Here is an 18,259-nt window from a genome sequence, read left to right as displayed (position 1 = left end):
AGGGTTTTTTGGGTGGGTGAGGAGCTCTAGCAAATGACCAAGAACAGAGCCTTTCTGGGAAATCTCAGCATAGTAACACGCAGTGATTTTTTTGTTGGATTACAGTTGCTCTCTTTAGATTCAGATGAAAACGGAGCTGTGGATCTTTCATATCCAGTCAAAAATGCCTTACATCTACTGCTTCTGCTTACAAGCTTGTAGTTAGCAGTGTTTTGAGAGAGGATGGGTGGGGTCCAATGTTCCTACTGCAGTCAGCGAAACATTAGGGGGTTCAATTGACTCAGCCACCAGACTTATTTGACTTGCACCAGTCATGTGTATAAATTCAGAAACTGGCTAGGGAAGAGGATCACTGCTTCCCTTTCATTCCAGGATCCCCAATGCCTGCAAAATGGGCCAGGGTGGCTGGAGTGATGGCAAAAAACCTCTCTCTCTCGCTCACTCTCTTGCCAGCTGTCACCTAAGATGTTGGTGCCAACCCCCTACCCCTGATGCACTGTTCAGTCCCTCTTGGCTTCTTTGAGCTGAGGAGCTGAACAAGGAGGGAAATAGAGATCAGGTCATACAAGTGTTTGTGGATTTTACTGACTGCAATTCTGTCTGTATGAGAAGAAGAAGGGATCAGTAAGAGAGTGGCTACTGCCACATTTTCCTTGTTCATGGGCTCTCCCCGCATACTGACAAGTGGTTATCTTGTCATCTATACACTCGGAAACATTAAACACTACTTGGGTGACTTGTTCTTTATATATATGGGGAAAAGACTCATTGTGCCTCCGATGAAGCCTTAGGATTTCTGCAATAAGGGCATTTCTCTGTATGAATAACATGGTAAGTGCGCTTCCATCAGCCTCAACTGTAAGTTGCGAATCTCCATGTGATTTCATAGTACGTATGGCTTAGGATGGCAGCCTCGAATAGGAAAGCAAACGTTCAATTTTTCACTGCATGGAGGCCTATAAGGAGGGATCTTGGATATTCAGGGCCAGATTCAGCTAACTAGTCCCACCAGCAGAAGCCTGACCAAGGGCTTCCACTAATGAAGCAGTGCTCCCCCACCCCACCCTGTTGGCTCTGCAGGGGTCAGGAAAACCCCTGGAACAGCGCACAGTAGGGAGGAGAGAACAAATGGCTCTATCAGACAAGCATAAATGCTTGCATTGCTGGAGCAAATCTAGCACTCTGCTGAATTTCTCCCTCGGGGATTTACAGTTAACTGCGAACTATGGCAGGAAAAAGAACAGGGCCAACACGTTGTAGCACCAGTAATGTGACCAATGAATAAGTCTTCCTTATATAACATGGCTGTGTCTTTCTGTCTTTGTTCCGTCACTAGGTATGCTACGTTGATTATGGCTTTAGTGAAACCATTGAGAATACCAGAGTGTGCAAACTAGCCAAGCAATTCTATTCACTGCCGTTCCAGGCTTCAAAATGCAAACTAGCAGGTAAGAGCTGCGCCATAGCCTTCAGCGTGACTACAGAAGCAGTTTGAATGTACAGTGGTACCTCGGGTTAAGTACTTAATTCGTTCCAGAGGTCCGTTCTTAACCTGAAACTGTTCTTAACCTGAAGCACCACTTTAGCTAATGGGGCCTCCTGCTGCTGCCGCGCCGCCGGAGCACAATTGCTGTTCTCATCCTGAAGCAAAGTTCTTAATCTGAAGCACTGTTTCTAGATTAGCAGAGTCTGTAACCCGAAGCGTATGTAACACTGTACTACAAACTGGGAGAAGGAAGGAAGGCTGTGCCTAACTCCAAATACTGCCAGCTGGGATTGTAAAGGACTGCCCCACCTGGCAGTGCCATCTTGCAGCTTTTATAGTAAAGAGTGGGTGCAACAGCATAAAGAGCGGTGGGTCTTCCCTGTGAATATGTTTCCTTGCAATGTGTTCTTACTCCAGCGGAAGGTGTGTGTCTTTTTAAAAAACAAAAAAACCTCTGGTATAGTAAATTCTCAGCTCGATTTTTTAGAAGTGCATGTTCTTATTTCAAAACAAAAAAATTTTTTTCCTTCCAGTAGCACCTTAAAGACCAACTAAGTTAGTTCTTGGTATGAGCTTTCGTGTGCATGCACACTTCTTCAGATACACTGCACACGAAAGCTCATACCAAGAACTAACTTAGTTGGTCTTTAAGGTGCTACTGGAAAGGTATCTGAAGAAGTGTGCATGCACACGAAAGCTCATACCAAGAACTAACTTAGTTGGTCTTTAAGGTGCTACTGGAAGGAAAAAAAAATTTTTGTTTTGACTATGGCAGACCAACACGGCTACCTATCTGTAACATGTTCTTATTTCGTGCATTTTAACTTTGCAAACAGACGTGACAGGAAATGAGATTAGTGTATCCAGTGTGATGTAGCAGTTAGAGTGTTGGGCTAAGACTGGGGAGGCTTGGTTTCCAGTCCCCACTCATCCATGAAGCTCCCTGTGTGACTTGGGCTAATTGTAGGTTAGGCGGAGAGATTACATCACAGGGTTGTTATGAGAATAAAAGGGGAAGGAACTATGTATGTTGCCTTGAGTTCACTGGAGGAAAGGCAAGAAATAAATGTAATAAGTAGTGTTTTTGTTGTTGTTGTTGTTTTTAAAAGTAAAACAATTGCACAAGATGCATGGGACATTAATGACTGCATAGCCACTAGGAGTCTGAAATTAGAATTTCTTCTTTGTGTTCCTTGAAAGAGCATCTCTCTGTTCTACAAGCATCTTTTTGTGGTGGGGGAGATGATAGCCCACATGAAGCATAGTGTGGTTTCTGCTTTTAAAATATAAGCCTATATCCCTGCAAACATTTTGATGATGCATCAATTACTGTGTAATTTCTCACATATTTTGTATAATTCTGATTTGCTACGTCTGAGGAGGAAGACTTAAGAGTACTGAAGCCCTGCCTTGTACCATTGGAAGTCTTAATCGGCCACCCTTCTTTCTGGCTTGCATGCCTTCAGCAGGCATGCAAATACATTTTTAGAGTAGTAAGGGTTACAGATTTCCTTAAAGCAAGTAGCTCTAAGGTGCAGGGAGACTCAGGTGATGGCATACAGGAGATGGACAAAATAAGCATCAAGAGAAATAAGGTCCACCAAACAAGTGGAACTCTCCCCCGTTTTTGCCATAAGCAATGATAGTCCAAGCAGCCGTGCTGAGGCAAGAAGATCTCTTTCGGAGATGTCCGCAAAACCTACACTCTCCTCTTGACTGCCTTGCTTTAGGGTTAGAAGCCTTCTCGGACGACCCTGTGATGGTGAAAGTGGTGGAGTCTCAAACCTGTGGCAAGATATTTGCTGTCGAAATACTAGAGAAAAATGACGTTCCCCTTGTCATCCTGTACGATACTTCAGGAGAGGATGACATCAACATCAACGCTTCTTGCCTGAAGGCACTTTGTGATAAATCTCTTGAGCTTCGCCTTCAGGTACTGTTTTCATCTGCTTGTAAAACCAGTAAGGCTGAGTTGAGGGCACTTAAGTTGCAGCATCCCAAATGCATGTTTTGTTTTTAACAGGTAGATGCGCTCTATACAAATGTCCGAGTAACCAATGTCTGTTCGGATGGAACTTTATACTGTCAAGTGCCATCAAAGGGCCTGACCAAACTCTCTGAAGCTTTGCAGAAGCTGGAAAATTACTTCCACCACAAGGTGAATCTTGCTTTTAATTTTGGTTGCCAACTGTACCTTCACAAAAGTCACCTAACAACCCCTTTGTTCACAAATGAAGAATGCTAAGGTTCCTAATCATTCATTCTTGCTGAGTGAACACCACACACTTTTGCTGTTCATACTTATTAGCTGCCCAGCTGTCGTTTCTTGCAGTATTAAATATGTGTGCCATGCAGTACTGCATATTTTCATACGTGGAAATCCTTGTAATGTCAGGAAAGGTAGTTCAGTCTTGAAATCCCCAAAGCAATTTTCATGTTCATGCCTTTTTACAGATAAATCCAGCTTGCGTTATCCAGACCCATATTGCGCAATAAAATAGGGTTCCTCAGTAACAATTGTTGCTTTCTTTGATTAGGCCACCTGTGCAGTAGCCGTTTCAGGACAGGTGATCCCGTAGAGCACAGTTTCCCAAACTTGGGTCTCCAGCTGTTGTTAGACTAAAACTCCCATCATCCCTCACTAGCAGGACCTGTGGTCGCAGAAGATGGGACCTGTAGCCCAAAAACAGCTGGAGACCCAAGTTTGGGAAAACCTGCAAAGAGCAACCCCACTGAACATCAAGAGCCCTGTATATGTAGCACTGTATATGTCTAGAACAGGGACGCGGGTGGCGCTGTGGGTAAAACCTCAGCGCCTAGGACTTGCCGATCGCATGGTCGGCGGTTCGAATCCCCATGGCGGGGTGCGCTCCCGTCGTTCGGTCCCAGCGCCTGCCAACGTAGCAGTTCGAAAGCACCCCCGGGTGCAAGTAGATAAATAGGAACCGCTTACCAGCGGGAAGGTAAACGGCGTTTCCATGTGCTGTGCTGGCTCGCCAGATGCAGCTTGTCACGCTGGCCACGTGACCCGGAAGTGTCTGCGGACAGCGCTGGCTCCCGGCCTCTAGAGTGAGATGAGCGCACAACCCTAGAGTCTGTCAAGACTGGCCCGTACGGGCAGGGGTACCTTTACCTTTTATATATGTCTAGAAAGTACAAGATGCATGTTTTCGGAGATTGATAGTGATGCTTGTTCCTGGCTTCTCGGTGGTTCTTAATCGTTTCTCTGGTGCTTCCCTTACCAGAGTGGAAATCTGAAGGTAACTCATCAATGTGTGTGCTAGTATTTTGGGGAAGAAATCTATATAGTGGAATTGCTGCAGGTAGGGTTAGGTATGTTCTCCCTTTTGATAACTTGCTTGAGCTATAATGCACTCCTTACCTGCCCATTTGGCTGCTGCATTGTGACTACTTAAAAAGGCTTTGCTTCTTTGTTCCAGCAGGTAACAGAGCATTCGGTATCGCTCCCCTACTGTGGCAAGATCTGTCTGCTTAACTGTAAAGGAAAGTGGGCACGTGTGGAGGTAGGGCATGTGTTGTCACTAACAAATGAACTGCAAAAAAGGTTCAAATATTCTAATTCTCTGATATTCTAAATGGGCTACTTATTTGTACATTGAATCCTAGAATAAAATTTGGGGTTTTAGCTACCTTGTACAATTTAATGGGTTTAAGTAATTCCACTGCCATTAGTTAACAATAAGCACACTGTTTGTTGCGGTTTTCATGAACCGGTTTCTGGTGAGGCAGAATCCTGACAGTGCCATGGGATGGATGGAACAGTCTCTCCCATTTCCCATATTATTATAGGAAAGAGTTTTAATTGAGTGAAAACTGCTTCAAGCTTAAATATTTGAGAAACTGGCAGCTAGTGAAATAAGTAGAATGGAACCAAAATAAAAGCTGAAAACTAGTTGTGAAATGTTTGCTGATCTTTTGCTTGCTGCTTCTCAGAGATGTCTGGTAAACTTCTGTCTGCAATTTATACTGATCTCAGCCTTGGGTTCAGTAGCTGACATGTCCTTCACCTTCAGATTTCTAAGAAGCTTGGTTCCTTTTCGCTGTGAAAATATATATATATATGGGGCTCCCCACAAAGCGGGACTTGCATAGTCTAGGCTCTGAATGGCAAACCAGTAGATGTTGTTGGATTCAGCTGTGCCAGCATTTAGATGGAAGACTTTTTTGTATTGTGCCCTGGTTTTGTTTCATTGCCTTGTATACTTACCTAAATGCAGCACTGTGACATATTTATTTACTTTGAAAAGATGTTATTGGATTGCAGTCTGTGTCAGCCCCAGCCTACATGGCTAACGAGAGTTGGGTTCACCTGGAGGGTCACAGGTTCCTTATCCTTGGTGTGGACCACTGGCTTGAACCTTTTTATCTTTAAATGGGAAAGCGTTCTAAGCTAATAAGATGGTTTAAGCCCAGAGCTTTCCAAACTTTTCAAGTTGGTGACATACACAGTTTTTGTATCCATTTGCAACACAGTCATTCAGTTTTATTAGCCAACTGGAGGTTAAACTAAACGCTTTCCAACCCTGAGAGGAGCGTGGGGAATGTTTGCATGATATACAGTGGTACCTCGTGTTAAGAACTCAATTCGTTCTGGAGGTCTGTTCTTAACCTGAAACTGTTCTTAACCTGAAGCACCACTTTAGCTAATGGGGCCTCCTGCTTCCGCTGCACCACCGCTGCACAATTTCTGTTCTCATCCTGAAGCAAAGTTCTTAACCCGAGGTACTATTTCTGGGTTAGCGGAGTCTGTAACCTGAAGCGTATGTAACCCAAGGTACCACTGTACCTACACTCCAGCCAACACACTGATGCGACACACAGTTTGGAAAGCTCTGCTTTAAGTCAATCTGAATATGCATTACGCTATCTGGTTTCACAAGATTGCAGAGGTGCAGACTAAGGCCCCAGCCTCAGGGTACCCAACGTCACGTGCCCATGACATGTTGCGTGGATGTGCTGGCACTGCTCTCTGGCACCACTTCCGTGCTTCCACAACAGGGGTGGGGGGTGGAGCACGTCCGCACCCATAATGGATCCCAACGGAGGCCCTGTGGTGGGAGGCCCTGGTGGCGCTGGAGAGTCAGAAGTCAGGCGGCAGGTGAAGGCTGGACACCCACAGTGAAGGGTTTGTGGGTGCCCATGCACCCAGGGCCCCCTGGAATTGGCACCAGTGCAAGATTGTCTAGTGAATCTTAGGCAGCATAATGGTCCTTGGAGTGCCTAATTGCTTAAAGGACCATTCCCGCCATGAGCTTTCACAATGAGCTTTCAAAGTGGGCAACACATATTTCCTTTTAGACCAGGGCTGCTCACCCCAGTCCAGGAGCCTGATTCAGCCCACCCAAACAGATTTTTATGGTCCCCAAGACCCCACTGGTTTTGTTGGTAAAGCGATGGGGAAGTAGTGTGTGTGTGTTTGGCCTCTGTATGTGCATGTAAGAATGTGCATGCGGCAGTGTTGGGTGACCACACCGTTGCATGCAGCCTCTGGAAGGTTGGCCGAGGATGAATGCAACCCTCAGACCCAAAATGGTCACCCACTGTTACTTCATACAGGCTGGATTCAGTTCAGCAGGGATTTCCCACTGCACTCCCCCAAAATAGGCTCCTGGGGGGGGGTTGGGAAAACCCCCAGAAGGGTATGCTGGGGAGAAGAAGAGAGATTGTTCTACCTGGCAAGAAAAAATGCTTCCGCTGACTGAATGATAACCTTAGCACAACATTGAATTCCACTCTATGTATTAAAATAGGTTTCTCCATTCTCGTATTTTGCTTCGTTTCCTTGACGCAGATAACCAGTGTTCATAGTAGCCGGGCTCTTGATGTACAGTTTATGGATACTGGAACAGTAGCATCTGTAAAAGTAGTAGAGCTGAGAGAGATTCCCCCGACGTTTCTGCGTGAAGTCATTGCAATACCTCCTCAGGTATGAATTTTCGTTAATCACTGATTGTTCCCAGGAGCTTGCTGTGTAGACATCATACTTGTTACCCGCGTGCATTTCAGTGTAACCTGAATATCATTGTAATTATATTGTATGATTGTTTTAGGCAACAAAATGCTGCTTGGCTGACCTTCCTCTTAATATTGGCATGTGGACTCCAGATGCTGTGCTTTGGCTGAGAGACACTGTATTAAATTGTCCTGACTGCAGCATTAAGGTAAAATATGCCTGTTCGTTGCTTAAAATTCAAGGGTGCAGGATGTTCTTGAATGTCTCTTGCAAAGCCAAACTGTACCACTGTTAGTTTATGTGCTTTGCTTGTTGCAGTCATAAATGAAGGACATTTTTGTAGCCACCATATCTCCATATGATATTGTCATGTGCAGCTAACCCACAGGTCTTCCCGAGAGCAGGGGGAACTGTGACAACGTAACAATTACATTTACAATATGATTCTGCTGCAGATTTTTTTTTTGAAGTAAAGTGTTAACCATAGAGGTGCTCTAAGGGTTACCCGAGTCCATCTTTTTCTCTGTTAAAAGCAGAGCAGCAGAATTAGGTTGGAGCAGTGCAGTCCTTGGCTTCTTCCTTTTTGCTGATTTGAGAATTTCCCCAGAATTTTTGCACACCTTTTGTTCTCTTTGTGAACGTGCTTTCCTCCTGGGCACCTGAGTGTTTTCCTTTACACCCTTGTAATACTGTTCTCAAATTGAGGATGTTGACATCATGATGTAGGGGAGCCCTAACACTGAGGTTCTCAACTACCTGTCGAAAGAAATTTATCTTTCCGGAAACATGCTTACAGTGATCAGATATTTTTTTTCTGTCCCTGTATTATTATTTTAAAGTGGTGCCATGCAACACACTTCCTTCTCATCCTTGATTTCAGTACCATGGCGGGTGTTATGAAAGCTAACTTCGAAAGTATAGTTTTGACTTGGAAGCTAGAATAGTAGTAAAGACTGAGCTCTAGGCCAGAAAGTCCTGGGATTAAATCTCGCCACTTGCCACATTCTCTCTAGATGACCTGTCTTCTTTAAGTCTTCACCCTGTTCCACCTGCAATATGGGGATACTACTGAATTGCACAGAATTTATTTAAGGTTTTCTGAGAATAGATGTAGCACATTTTGAACACTCAAGTGACCTGTGACCTGTCTCCTCCTTGGAGCTCCTTCTCCCTCCTACTCCTGCCAATGTTACTGTTGACAGAGGTTTGCTGCTTCAGTTACTCTCTGGCTGTGCTTACCAGTGAATAAAACTAAGATCCGAGTGAATGAGTGTGTATACTTACTGGTCAGTGAATGATCTTCACAAACTCTCTGGGAAGGTAATCACAGTCTGCAAGAACCAAATACAGGCAGCGCTACACTGTTTGCTGCATACAGTCAAACCTTGGTTGTTGGACGTAATCCGTTCTGGAAGCCCATTTGACTTCCGAAATGTCCAGCAAGCGAGGCGTAGCTTCCGATCGGTTGCAGGAGCTTACTGCACTCATGCAGAAGCCGCGTCGGACATTCAGCTTCAGAAAAACGTTCGAAAACCGGGGTATTCCTGGTTTTCGGCGTTCGGGAGCCAAAACGTTCGGGATCCGAGGTTTGACTGTACTTTGGGAGTTCCTTGTTGGTCTTGATTCTGGTATTGATATGAGAGGGAATTTTCCATTTTGTCTTGAGGTTATGGCAAGAAGAGAAAAGGCATTGGCTTCAAAATGCTTCCCTGAGCAAATGATTTGATAAACCAGGGATCTGGTGTTGGGGTAAAAACTGGTATCTTATTCTGCTGCTCACTGGACTGGTGTTTATTCTCTTTTCCAGCCCATTTTAATGGGGCACTACTACTACTACTACTGCTACTACTACTACTACTACTACTACTAATAGTAATAATAATAATAATAATAATTTATACCTCACCCATCAGACTGAGTTGCCCCAGTCACTCTGGGTTGCTTCCACAAAAATACATATAAAAGCAAAGAAGGAAACAATCAAACATTAAAACCTTCCTGAAGCAGGGCTGCCTTCAGACATATACAAAATTTTATATAGTTGCTTAACTCTTTGATATCTGCTGGGAGGGCATTCCACAGGGTGGGTGTGACTACTGAAAAAGCCTTCTGCCTGGTTCCCTGTAATTTCACTTCTCGCAGAGAGGGAAACGCCAGAAGGCCATTGGAGTTAGACCTCAGTGTCCTGGCTGAATGATGAGAGTGAAGACTCTCCTTCAGGAACGTGATGTCTCAGTAGACTTTAAATTTACTGTGGTCCATATTAGAACCCCTGTTACAGCATTTATCTAACAATGTACATTTGTATGCCATACCAGAACTGTCAAATCATAGGGAGAACAGAGCAGTGGGAGGGTTCTGAGCACTATATTTACTGTAATGCAAGGGCGGCTAACCCCAAACGCTTGTCTTCCTTGACCATTGGGCATGCTGGTTGGGACTGATGGAATTGGGACTCTAGCAATATCTGGAAGGCCGCAGGTTCAGTTAAGATACAATATTAAGTTCCATTTTTTTATTGTAAGTTGCTTTGAGTATTTTAAAGAGGAGTGACACAAACTTGACGTGTGTTTAGCAGTAGTACTTTCTCGTTTGATGGCCTACTCTTGGTGACGTTTCTAATGGTGCCAAGAGTTCATGCGTTAACATTTTCCTGCCACTGTTTTGAGTAAGAGTAAATTTGCTAGTAGGAATGTACTTTCTCTCTCTTCCCTCCTCCACTCTTAAGGTGGTTAAACTGGATGACAGGATTGCACACGTCTATCTATTTACGCCAAAGAGCTTTCCAGACCCAGACCATAGTATTAACAGGCGGATCACGAACGCAGACTTGTGGAAGCATCAGAAGGATGTCTTCTTGAGTGCCTTTCCTGGGAGTTCCCTCCCTGCAAAGGGGGAAACGAACTTAGCAGAGACAGCAAGCTCAGGTGCCAAGAAGGGTTTTGCTCCACGTGCTCCAGAGGCCAGCAGTGCTGGGACAGCCTTGACTATGCCTCCGCCTTTGCCGTTGCCAAAACCCCAGGAGCAGATGGATGTCTTCGTCACCTTGGCCTGCCATCCCGGTTACTTTGTCCTCCAGCCTTGGCAGGAGATGCACAACCTGGAAGTACTGATGGAAGAGATGCTTTTATACTACGGCAAAGCGGATGAGGGAACTACCGCCGTTGAAAAAAACAAACTCTATGCTGCTAAAGTGAAAAACATGTAAGTAGCTTTTCATCAATGGTGCACGCGTGAAGTGGCCTGGATGCGACCCTGTGTACTTAAGGATCTCAGAGCGGTCTTTGTGTATTGGACCCAATCCCATCGGTTTAGACCAGCCTTTCTTGGGCCCAGTGGCCAGGAATGATGGGAGTTGTAGCTCAAGGGCATCTTGGCACCCAAGGTTGAGAAAGGCTGGTCTCAACAGTGGCTAACCAAATATCTCTGGGATGCTCGCATCCCTACCTCTCCCCTAATGTTTGTCCTCAGCATTTGCAGTCTAGGGGGATAGTGGCCCATAGCATTTTAGCTCCGTTGCTTCAAGTTCCATCCTTCTCTCTCTTTCTGCATCAGTTTCCCTCTGCTGAAGACCTTGGTGCATCTTTGCCCCTACTAATTCCTGACTCCTACATGTTATTTCCTCTTGGGGGGCCATAACATTGTGGACAAATATCTGTGTACCTTTTCACTAATAACATTTGGAGAGGGAGGGGGAAGGAAGGAAACACACACCAGTATGTTGGGGAATATATACAGTGGTACCTTGGAAGCCGAATGCTTTGGCTCCCGAACAAATCGGCTCCCAAACGATCAAAACCCAGAAGTGTGTGTTCCGGTTTTTGGATGATTTTCGGAAGCCGAAAGTCCAGCACAGCTTCCAATTGGCTGCAGCACACTCCTGCAGCCAATCAGAAGCCGCACTTTGGTTTTCAAACGGTTCTGGGAGTCGAATGGGCTCCCGGAACGCATTCTGTTCACAAATCAAGGTACGGCCATATATATATATTCTCACACACACACACACACACACACACACACTTTTTCTATAATTTCAATTAAACAAATTAAAGTGAAAAAATAAGAAAGGAATAAAAAAGGAATAAAAAAATACAAAAGGAAGGGGGAAACGCTATAATTCTGTACATACTTGTCTAATACAAAGGTATATAAGTGAAATTCTTTTAATACATATAACATTTATTTATAAGATACTATCTTTTTATAAATGCATTACAAATACCATTATATTTGTCCATATACAATCTGTTGTTATTAAGATTTGTAAACTGCCCTATACCTGTAATCTCAGGGCGGTTTACCACTTAAAATTACAATATTAAAAAACACAAAGTACATAATAAAAACAAAAACAAACCAATAATCCTCTGTTCCATAGGAGAATATAAAATGATGTGGTCTGTAGGTTTCTGAATAGAATAGAAATCCACATCCACCTGAAGTAGGAAGAGCAGTGAGGCAGTGGTCCAGGGCTTCTATGCGATTCCAGCAGAAGTTGGGACGTTCTCTCGCTCGCAATTCCCTTCCCCAGAACATGCAGCATTGCTAAATTGGAGATTTTGGGGAAGAGAATTGTGAGCTGGGGGAAGAACAGTTGGCTTGCCTGTGACCTTGAAGAGTGGCATTGCCAGCAGACAGAAGTTCTGCAGGAGTTGTGTGTGGGGTGTCTGTTTTTTAAGGGTGCAGTGGGGAGCAGGAAACTACAGGGGCTCAGAGTGCCAGGCAGTAGCAGACCTGGAAGGCAAATAAAGCGCCAACTGAAGCAAAAATCCTGAAACAGAAAGAAAAGTACTTGCTGAGCCAACCTGGCCATATACCTGGTGGGGAAGAAGAAACTCTCTTCCTTGAGGTGAGGCTAATACTTCCCTTCTGGGCGAGAAAAGCGAGACGGAAGGGGTTTGACTTCCTGAAGCCACAAAAGAAGTTCTTAACGGCAGGAATAAATTAATACATGCTTGTAGGGTGCATTCTAGCGGGTGCAAGCAGCCGTTCAGACATTAGAATGGAGCGAGAGGGGCCTGTCCCTATCATAGTGGGGTTACCTGGCTTTATACAAGGATCCCATGTGACATTTTGTCCCTGCTTTTAATTAAAATCAGGGCCCCTCTGTCTCAGAAAGCTCCTGTTTGTCCTCTGCGTGCAACAGGTATCATAGCAACTCTTGATTTGTTAAATTTAAAAAGGCATTTAACTATATTAATAGTAATTGATTACTTATAACCCGCCCATCTGACTGGGCTGCCGCAGCCACTCTGGACAGCTTCCAACGTAATATAAAAACACGGTAAAACTAGCAGTGATGGTAAACTTCTGACCATGTTACTGGACACTTTATCTTAAATGCTTTGTGTCTGTACGCTCTCCAAACACCTCCTTTGTTTCTTAGGTGGCACAGAGTGCTAATAAGAGGAATGTTGGCCAACGGGCTGGTGTCCGTTTATGAACTGGACTATGGTAAACATGAGCTTGTCGGTATCCAGAATGTAAAGCCTCTGCAGGATATGTTCAGAAAACTGCCATTTCAGGCCATAACAGCCCAGCTTGCAGGTAGGTGATAGGGAGGGGCGATATATCATCCAAAACCGGTTTGAAGTCCATATCCTGATATTACTTTCATGATTTTTTTGACCTGGCAATATATCGCAAATCATGATGTATGTAAGGGCTGGGCGAAATATCATCCCAAACCAGTTGAAGTCCATATTGTGATACCGGTTTCAAATTTTTTGAAAGGGCAGTATATTGTGAAATATGGTAAGTGGGTGTGTATGGGTGTGTGCTATGCAAAAATGACAGTGGGGGAAAACTGTGAAGCCAGCCAATGCCTCTACATAGTTCCATCTTTATTTCAGACAATGTGACATATCACAATTTTTAGCTGGTGAGATATCGCAATCCTGAAACCAGATGTTGCCCAGCCCTAGTAGATGATTGAGATGATGGTCATGGATGTAATTAAAACTACAACACCCCTAATCTAAGTATAGTAAAGAACATTTGGTTCTGGGAACTTAATGAAACTTCACCATCCGGAGGTCCATTCTTAACCTGAAACCGTTCTTAACCTGAAGCACCACTTTAGCTAATGGGGCCTCCCGCTGACGCCGCGCTACTGCCGTGCGATTTCTGTTCTCATCCTGAAGCAAAGTTCTTAACCAGAGGTACTATATCTCGGTTAGCGGAGTCTGTAACCTGGAGCGTATGTAACCTGAAGCATATGTAACCCGAGGTACCACTGTATAGGGCTTTAAAGGTTTTAAACAGTTCTTTCAGTTCTTAGTGGAACGCGGGTGGCGCTGTGGTCTAACCCACTGAGCCTCTTGGGCTTGCCAATCAGAAGGTCAGTGATTCAAATCCCCACGACAGAATGAGCTCCTGTTGCTCTGTCCCAGCTCCTGCCAGCCTAGCTGTTCAAAAGCACACCAGTGCAAGTAGATAAATAGGCACCACTGCAGCGGGAAGGTAAACAGCTTTTCCATGCGCTCTGGTTTCCGTCCCGGTGTCCTGTTGCACCAGAAGCTGCTTAGTCATGCTGGCCACATGACCCAGAAAGCTGTCTGTGGACAAACACTGGCTCCCTTGGCCTAAAAGCGAGATGAGCGCCACAACCCCATAGTCACCTTCGACTGGACTTAACTGTCCAGGGATCTTTTATCTTTTTACCTTTACCTTTACTTTCAGTTGTCCTCAGAAGGGTATTTCATCTCAGGCCTGCTTTGAGTCAGTGCCACATCTGTGGAGCCATTGCCCTTACAGCTGCGAACTGTGAATTGGCTTCATCATCCGCAGCTGCACTCAGGTCTTGCTTGTGGGCTTCCTACATACATCTGATTGGCCTCTATGAGAACAGGATGCAGGAATGGATGGACCATTCGCCTAGTCCAGAAGGATGTTCTTAGGCTCTTGTGATTTGGGAAATAGATTCTAAATCAACTTTTTCACTTTCCCTAATGTAGGCTCAGATTAAGTAAAATGAGAAGGCGTAGTTATATAGAAAATCTGTGACTGACAGTAAAGCCGTAATTGACTGCTTTCAAACTCTCCAGATCATGAGCTTTCAAATGGCCTGCTGCGTAGACAGGTCCAGTAGCTTTCAACTTACGCCACTGTTCTGTGGTTACATGTTAACTTGCTTTTGTGCTGCTTTCCTCTAGGAACAGAGGGCAAGCAGTGGTCTGAGGAGGCCTCAGTAGTCTTCCGAAATCATGTTGAGAAGAAAGCTTTGGTGGCGCAGGTGCAAGCAGTTATCGATGGGGCTAATCCATGGGAGCGCAAAGCTGTCGTCTACTTAGTTGACACATCACAACCGGACACAGATATCTGGATTCATGATATTATGACCCAATATTGTATGGAGATTTCAAAGGCAAATTAATGCTTAACAAAACCTTCATTAATATCAGCAATAAGAATGTTAACATAGCTGTGACCATTTGTGGTTTTGCTTCGGATTTTTTGCACTGTTGAATGCTAGAATGTTAACTGTATAAATAAATTTATCTTAACTTATTCTACTGGAACAATTTCCTTCTAGGAGCTAAGTCTAAAGGTAACCACCTTTCATCAGCTCGCTAGGTGGCAGCCCCCGAGACAACTTTATCTGCTTTGTGGTGAACCTGTTTTAATGGCATCTCCCATTTAAAAGAGCTAAGAGCAGATATGAGGAAAAACCTTGGAAGGGCTGGTGACAGTCAGTGTAGACTGCATAAATTAGATTAACCAGTGGTCTTAATTCCTTATGAGACACATCCATATGATCACGGCTATGCCTGAGGATGTGATCTTGATTATGGAAACCGTACAGTAAAATGCCATCAACCTTTAAAATTGAGATTGAACATTCCCGACTCTGTAGAATAGTGGCCCTTGAAAATGATAGGCTGGGACAGGGATCTACATTGATTATAAGCCATCCACACTACTGCTTTTCCTCCATATATTTGGCTCCTCCCCATCCCAATTAATAAGCCTGGTTCAGCCAATAGTAACAAAAAGTATGTAGAAACAACATCATTCCTGAACTCTTTCTTACAAAGCCCATTTATATAACCTGACTGAAGTGGCCTCTGTGGCTCCTGGTAACTGTGTACATCTCGCACGGTTATGGTGGATTCCATGGTTATCAGGCTATTGATGTATTACTTGAAAATCGGACTCCTGGCATGGCTTACATTTATCCATAACAGGACAGCCCCTACCTTCAGACATACATTCTAAGAAACAAATGAAAGGAAAAGTGATTCAGAGGGAGGATGAGAAAAAACTCTGGCACTATCTAATTTGTTACAGAGTTCTTGTAATGACCTGCTGGAATGGGGAAAAAAAAGTTGCTGGTCTTTCATCAGAGCTGATGGAGAGGCCTTGTAATCACATCTCTCCCTCTCTGCAGGTTGACAAAACAACAGCTGAAGGAGGAGCCCAGTGGAGCTGGGAATGTAATGTATAAAATGTATAAATACATTTTGGAGCTGTAGAGCAGGGAAAGGGAACTTGGCCCAGTATTGGGAGGAGAAACTGTTCATTAAAACTCTCTCCAACTTGGTTTCATGGAATCATTTTGCTAATGTTTACTTGTGTAAGGCCCATGTAACTCAATGGGGATTAATTCTGATTGGACATACATAGAACTGCACTGTTTAATTTTGGGTCCTTTCTTCCCATGGACGCCTTTTTAAAACCCTTGGGTCTGGTTTTGAATAAAGCACCTTGGGTTTTGCAAGACATTCTTTGGTGTGTGTGTGTGTTTTTCATCTAACCTTTCCCCTCTCATTTCTACCTAAATATAGGATTGCATAGAAGAACACACTGAGGTTGCTGTTGTTTTTTATAGCAAGCCTGATTCAACCATTGCCCTTTCTTTGGAGCAGTATTTATACCTACACCTCTTCCTGCCCATTAGGGGAAATAGGAAGCCCCGGACATATATTTTTTAGATGTCCTTTTTATGCTGAGGTTTGTAGAGACACCATTGACCCTTTGCTGAAGAGGCTCGCCAATCTTCCACACAAGTCTAAACTTAATTCTCTCCTCTTAGGCAAAGATCATAAGACAACCTGGCTGGTAGCCAGATTCTGCGCCCAGATTTGTAGGCACAGATCATCCTCTAGAATAAAATAGCATACTAAGGAAAAGCTGAAGTCGCCCTTTGGGGCGCCTCAGGGTCAATTTTTATGGTAGCCCAAAACTCAGTTGTACGGATGTATGTATATATCTCAATTTTAACTCATAAGCTATTGCTGCAATCTGCTCTAATTGTATATTTTATCTTTATGAATGCTGTCATTATTGTGTTATGCGAGCTGGTCTTTGTCCATAATAAAAATTATCTTACCTACACCTCTTGAACAAAATGAGCTGTTCAAGGAACAACCCACCGGACTTTGCAGAAGGGTTTCTGCTATATATACAGCTGTGGCCCCCACTAGAATGGCAGGTGCCAATAAGTGGCAAAAGAAGCAGCTGTTTTGAATTTGTGAAATCCAAGAAGCACCCCAGAATAGGAATTTCAGGAAACGAGAAACACTAGTGGCAGCTATGATTCTCCCACTTCTCAAAGAATTTTGCCTTGCTCTGAAATTCAGTCAAATCAAAACAAGACAAGTCAGTATCAAACTGGGGCATGGGACAATACCAAAGCTATTTTCTGATCTTGCCAGATGAAATCCTAGCCACATCGCAGAGATGGCCCTTGCAAAATCTATTAGCAAGTTTCTTTTTGAAGAACTCTGGGTGATGTTAGCACTTAGTGCAGAACAGGGTTTGTTTGTTTGTTTGTTTGTTTGTTTGTTTGTTTTTAAAAAGGGAAGTCAGATCCAAAATGGGCAGGTAGAAAGAGTCAGAGGCAGTTCAGAAAGAACATCGGGGGGAGTTCAATCATTCAAGTCATGCAAAAAGTTGTGCTGTGTTAGATATTAGAAAAGGGTGTAGCCCAGACCCTGATCAAGTATACCCATTTCTCTTTTGCCCTGCCAACGACCCTCCCCGCAGACTCCACTGCTCCTGGTATTCACCAATGCTTCTAGAACGAAGGAGATAGTTCTAGAACATGGTTCTAGTCCTGTGGTGTTGCGATAAGGGTGGGAAGCCAGAAATGTCTAATATGGCATTCATAACATGGATCTTAATGGAGTCAACATGGATGTGAAATATTTGTGTCCCAAATGCACAAAATTATTAAAGCAGTTTGGAAACAGAGCAGTCTTCTGTCTAGGTTCCTCGCTGTAATGAGAGGCAGCCACAAGACATACGAAGGAATTACGAGTTCTCAACTCTCCCAAGAACCCTCTTTTCTCAAAATCCCAGTCCTGAGGAGCTCCTCCCACTCAATTTCTAAAGGCCGTGGGAATTGACACTCACCAAGAAAGGATTATGCACACATCCAGAAAAGGCATAGGTGCATTGTAGCCACGCATGCTTTGAGCATGAATTATAATCATATGCCACTCGGCAATTGTAAATTGGGCACAACTAGCGGTGGGCAAATCTGTCAATTTCTGTTTCTCTCAGTTTCTCATTTTCCTGTTCTTAAGTTTTCCACATTTCCACATCAGTTTGCAAATTATTATTTTCTCCTCCAAAAAAAGTCCTCCTGAAAAAATGATCAGTATTTTTGTGTGAATTTCTTTTACTGTGCACATTGCTTTCCAAATTCTCCAGCCAAGGAATGTGTACAAAAAAAATGCAAATATGGTGAATTGTGCATGAATATGCATATATTACTAAAGGCTCTGATGCTGATCTTGAAAGAGTGGAGTGACTCCCATGATCTATCTTATTGTTACACTTCTCTCTCTCCTCTA

The 18,259-nt window shown here is 43.9% G+C and overlaps 1 protein-coding gene across 6 annotated transcripts in view; it reads left to right on the top strand.

Moving 5' to 3' along the window:
- The window catches only part of TDRD7 (tudor domain containing 7), a 36,843-nt gene extending 20,660 nt beyond the window's left edge, over positions 1-16,183 (top strand). For 3 of the 6 annotated variants that reach the window (XM_083592946.1, XM_083592948.1, XM_083592950.1), the window contains 9 exons: positions 1,337-1,448; positions 3,217-3,419; positions 3,510-3,644; positions 4,927-5,010; positions 7,299-7,433; positions 7,558-7,668; positions 10,189-10,664; positions 12,847-13,007; positions 14,615-16,183. In XM_083592946.1, coding sequence (XP_083449072.1) covers positions 1,337-1,448; positions 3,217-3,419; positions 3,510-3,644; positions 4,927-5,010; positions 7,299-7,433; positions 7,558-7,668; positions 10,189-10,664; positions 12,847-13,007; positions 14,615-14,835 — 1,638 coding nt within the window. In that variant the 3' untranslated portion in view covers positions 14,836-16,183. The remainder of the gene's footprint in view (positions 1-1,336; positions 1,449-3,216; positions 3,420-3,509; positions 3,645-4,926; positions 5,011-7,298; positions 7,434-7,557; positions 7,669-10,188; positions 10,665-12,846; positions 13,008-14,614) is intronic. The other 3 variants (XM_083592947.1, XM_083592949.1, XM_083592951.1) reach the window with 1 other exon arrangement.
- The last annotated feature ends 2,076 nt before the right edge of the window (positions 16,184-18,259 follow it).

The sequence above is a fragment of the Podarcis filfolensis genome (assembly GCF_964270895.1).
Source record: "Podarcis filfolensis genome assembly, chromosome: 17".
NCBI lineage: Eukaryota > Metazoa > Chordata > Lepidosauria > Squamata > Lacertidae > Podarcis > Podarcis filfolensis.
The sequence above is the reverse complement of the archived record's forward strand: the minus strand, read 5'-3'. Positions and strand labels throughout refer to the sequence as shown.